Genomic DNA, 4,380 nt, shown 5'->3' with positions numbered 1-4,380 from the left:
AGTATTATAGAATAATTAAATATTACTTATAATTTATAAAATAATTATTATATAATAAAAAATAAAATAGATATAAAATTATGATTGTATAACACATATATTTGTATCACAGACAAGAGTGATTACACTGTTTTATTTATGTTAACTTCAGAATTAAATTAATTATTTTTGATTATTTTAATTAATAAATTATTAATTATTAATATATTATAAACATAAAATTATAATTAATTAATTATTTTATTGATAATCGATAATCGAAATGTTTATTGTAAAAAAAATTTTTAACAAAAATTTACAAGTTCTTTTATATAGAACTTATGCAGTAAATTCAAAAGTAATTGAAGTCACAAAAGATGATACAGGTAATATTATGATTATTTTAACTTTATGAAATAAGTTTTTATTTAATAATCTTATTTTCCAGATATTGCTACAATATCAATGGCACAACCACCTGTAAATTGTTTAAATAAAGAATTATTAAATGCTTTAAATACATCTTTAATAGATGTACAGAAACAAAAATGTCAAGGTGTTATATTAACATCATCATTATCAAATATATTTTCAGCTGGAATTGATATAAAGGAAATATATAATAGAACTGAAAAACAACTTATTGAATATTGGACCACAATGCAAAACACATGGTTAACTTTATATAATTTGGAAATACCAATAGCTGCTGCTATTAATGTATTATTCTAAATATTATTGACAAAATAATTAACATAATGATACAAATGATATAAAAAATTATTTTTTTTAATCATATATAATTATGATATAATAATCATGTAATTTTATTAATAAAGGGTTCTAGTCCTGCTGGTGGATGTTTATTAGCAATGTCTTGTGAATATAGAATTTTAGTTGAAGGAAAACATACTATAGGATTAAATGAAACACAATTAGGAATTGTTGCTCCAGAATGGATGAAGGCTCTTTACATTGATATATTAGGATATAGAAGAGCTGAATTAGCACTTTTACAGTAATTTATTATTGATAAATGTATAATAAAACATTTTATATTTTATTTTATAATGTTTATAATTAATAAAAAAATATTAATTTAGGGGAACATTGTTTCATCCAAAAGAAGCATTAGAAATTGGACTTGTAGATGAATTAGCTTCAAACAAAGCAAATGCAATTGAAAGATGTCAAAATTACATCAAAAGCTTTAAAAATATATCTTGTAAGTATTATTGTATTATATCTCTATAATTTTTACCTAAAATAAATAAAATTTATTAATTAGAATATTTATGAAGTTAAAGGAAGACAAAAAACAAAAATGGAATTAAGAAAACATAACTCATCATGGTTAAAAGCAAACGCAAATTCTGATCTTAATAAATTTATAACATTTATTCAATCTCCAAATGTACAAACTAATCTAAAATTATACATGGAAACTTTGCAAAATAAAAATGTTTAATTCAAATATATTTCTTTCAATTTCTTACAAATATATTAATTATTGTTGAAAGAAGTTGAATTAATATTATTTATGTTTATAATATAAAAATAAATTTTAAAATAAAACTTTTATAAAAATAAATTTTATAAAAATTTATCATGGGAAATTTCATAAACATAAATTTTTATACAAATATATTGATATGTATTATATTGAAATATATTAATATATATTAAATTTATATTTTTCAACAAATATATATAATTCAATAAAAATACTTACCTTTAAATATTTATTTTTAAATGAATAATTTGAGAAATATTCTATTAAATTTTAAGTAGTTTCAAGTGCTAACATAACTTCTGGATCACTAATATTTAATTGCTGTAAAAGATATAAAAATTCTTCTTGTTGAGAGTCTGCAAAATGTGCTATTTCTAATCCTTGTTGATTATTTCTTTCAATTTCTTGCCTATCAAATAAAAAATTTAAATTTAAAAGAAAATATGAAAATATATAAAAGAAAAGTAATTTAATTACCTTGATAATTCTTCATTATATTCTTTAAGCCAATTTCTTAATCGATTTACCATGCTATCTTCTCGAGCATCTATTACCTAGAATTATTCTCTTAATTTTTAAAATGAAGAAAAATTTAAAAAAATATATAGAAATATTATTTCTTACCTGTAAATGTCTTTCATGAGAATTATTAAGATTATAACTTAACATATCTTTATCTTCACATAAATTTAATAAATGACGAGGTAGTTTTTGATCTTCTCCAAAACCACTAAGATAATATAAAATTAATCCATTAATAGTATCATTATATTCTGCTTCACAATTACGTAATTGTGAAAAATATCCTCGTGCAGTTGTTAAGAAAGATTCTATCATATCGGAAATATTAATTCTGAATATTTCATTTATATCCTTTGTTAGAAAAAAATTTTTTTTAATATTTTCAATCTAAAATTTTTATATATGATTTATTTTAATAAAAATATACCTGTATTTGTTCATGTAAATCTACTTCAATAGTCATTAATTTTGTCCATGTTTCAGTTACTATATTATTAAATTCTTGAGAAAGTTGTTGTGTTTTTTGAGTTATATCTTCTAATGTAGCAGCGTCTATATCTTCAACTAATTTTTTTAATAATTGTTTAATATTTACTAACATGACAGCTTTAGTTTGCAAAACCTCATTTACAATCCTATAATTAGAAATAATATAAATTGTTTCAATTTTATATTTACATCCTCCCTATATCTATAATGTTCATTTTATATTTATTATATACATCACTTACATCCTTCCTTGATTCTGTGAAATATTTTTTCCTTCATTTACACCAATATTATAAAGATTTATTTCGTCTAAACGTTTATCATGTTCTTTTAATCCTACTTCACAAAGTTCTTGACATAAAGTAGAAAAATTTATTTTATATTGTTCATATGCATTTTGTGTATCTTCATTTACCATAGATAAATCTTTTCCTTCTAAATATAAAATAAATTTAATATATTATTATGTATTAATAAATAAAAAAATATAATTATTATATTTGATAATAATTTTATAAACCTTTGTCATATTCAAACATTTGATAAAAAAGATGATCTTCATCAAGATATTCTACACATGCAGTAGTAAGAAAAGCTAATTTTTTTTCACGTTCTTGTCTTAAAGTCAATTCTTCTTTTTCTTTCATTTCTGCTTCTTCTAAAATATGTAAAGCTCTACTATAAATTATATAATATTAGTAAATTTGTACAATATAAATATACATATATATTTTTCATTATATGTTTTTCAAATTATTTTTCATATTATATTTTTTATTCATATTATATGTTATTATATATGATATATAATATATAAATATATTATAAAAATTATATAATTACTAGTGTTTTTCTCTAGCTGTCTGTCTTTGTTCTTTAGTTATCATTTTGTATTCATAATAAATTAATTGAGGTATAAATGCAAATACATAATCTAAATATCCCTCTTCTTCTGTGCATGGATTTCCACTCATATTCAAACTATATAAATTTTTAAATTTTCTTAAATATAATACCTAAATAATAATACAAATAAATAAAAATACAAAAAATATAAAATTTTCAAGATTAATTTGTGATACATACATGTTTCCAATTTGATATAATATTATTACCAATACTAAAAATTGTAAGATGGTATAAATTATCTATGTTCTCTATTTCATTAATTTCATTATTAAATAAAAGTAATATTTCCAATTTTGTTAAATTGTCTAAATTTTCTATTATTTTAATACGATTGAAAGATAAATCTAATTCTTTCAAATTAATAAGTGCATCAAGATTTTCTATTTTTTCAATTATATTATTGGATAATTTTAATTTTATAAGATTTGGCATCATCCATAAATAATCTATTTTTAAAATATCTAAAAAAATGGATTTTTAATAAATATAAGTATTATAATAAATATACATAAAATCAAAATAAAATCAATGTCATATTTAATACATACTAAGAAATTCGATTCGAATTTCTTTTGTTTCATCCAAATTAATACCATCCTCATAAAAAAGTCTACCAGCTATTCCTTTCGGTCCTTGTTCAGTTATTAAGTTTAATAACATATCTTCATTTATTACACGAGGCTGTGCAAATTCTTGTAATATCGTAGGAACATCATTTGCATTCATTTTTAGTTTTTTTATAAAATTATATAAATATATAAATTATATAAAATTAAATCGACAACTATGAGAATATATTATTTTATTGTATTGTCATATTGTTTTTATTCAGTTGCCACGCAACGATGATTTATCAACGAGAATTATTTATAATTAAACGAAGGGCTAAACTATGTAATCATGATTAAATCGTAATTAAATTAAATCGTTGAATAGTATATATTGACATTAATATAATATATTTAATT

General features: G+C 19.5%; 2 protein-coding genes across 2 annotated transcripts; one reads left to right on the top strand and one right to left on the bottom strand.

The window, feature by feature from the left end:
- Positions 1-203: 203 nt before the first annotated feature.
- On the top strand, positions 204-1,560 carry LOC102678788 (enoyl-CoA delta isomerase 1, mitochondrial-like). Its single transcript, XM_006624914.2, has 5 exons — positions 204-365; positions 428-699; positions 819-997; positions 1,083-1,204; positions 1,281-1,560. Exons 1-5 carry the CDS (start codon positions 263-265, stop codon positions 1,445-1,447), a joined length of 843 nt encoding a protein of 280 aa, XP_006624977.1. The 5' UTR covers positions 204-262; the 3' UTR covers positions 1,448-1,560.
- A 202-nt stretch (positions 1,561-1,762) lies between these two features.
- Positions 1,763-3,641, bottom strand: LOC102680025 (dynein regulatory complex subunit 3). The gene is made up of 8 exons (XM_031514770.1): positions 3,590-3,641; positions 3,347-3,519; positions 3,024-3,181; positions 2,746-2,938; positions 2,442-2,649; positions 2,117-2,365; positions 1,970-2,046; positions 1,763-1,901 (listed from the first exon to the last, which is right to left on the bottom strand). The coding sequence occupies exons 2-8, from the start codon at positions 3,475-3,477 to the stop codon at positions 1,763-1,765; spliced, it is 1,155 nt and encodes a 384-aa protein (XP_031370630.1). The 5' UTR covers positions 3,478-3,519; positions 3,590-3,641.
- Positions 3,642-4,380: the final 739 nt, after the last annotated feature.

Source organism: Apis dorsata, unplaced genomic scaffold (assembly GCF_000469605.1).
Source record: "Apis dorsata unplaced genomic scaffold, Apis dorsata 1.3 scaffold_1182, whole genome shotgun sequence".
Taxonomy (NCBI): Eukaryota; Metazoa; Arthropoda; class Insecta; order Hymenoptera; family Apidae; genus Apis; species Apis dorsata.
The sequence above is the reverse complement of the archived record's forward strand: the minus strand, read 5'-3'. Positions and strand labels throughout refer to the sequence as shown.

Coding starts and splice junctions, on each gene's coding strand:
- LOC102678788 (XM_006624914.2), top strand. CDS start 263: ATGTTTATTGTAAAAAAAATTTTTAACAAAAATTTACAAGTTCTTTTA. Junction 366..427: donor AGTCACAAAAGATGATACAG/GTAATATTATGA, acceptor CTTATTTTCCAG/ATATTGCTACAATATCAATG. Junction 1,205..1,280: donor AAGCTTTAAAAATATATCTT/GTAAGTATTATT, acceptor ATATTTATGAAG/TTAAAGGAAGACAAAAAACA.
- LOC102680025 (XM_031514770.1), bottom strand. CDS start 3,477: ATGAGTGGAAATCCATGCACAGAAGAAGAGGGATATTTAGATTATGTA. Junction 3,182..3,346: donor ACAGCTAGAGAAAAACACTA/GTAATTATATAA, acceptor TATAATTTATAG/TAGAGCTTTACATATTTTAG. Junction 2,650..2,745: donor TCACAGAATCAAGGAAGGAT/GTAAGTGATGTA, acceptor TTCTAATTATAG/GATTGTAAATGAGGTTTTGC.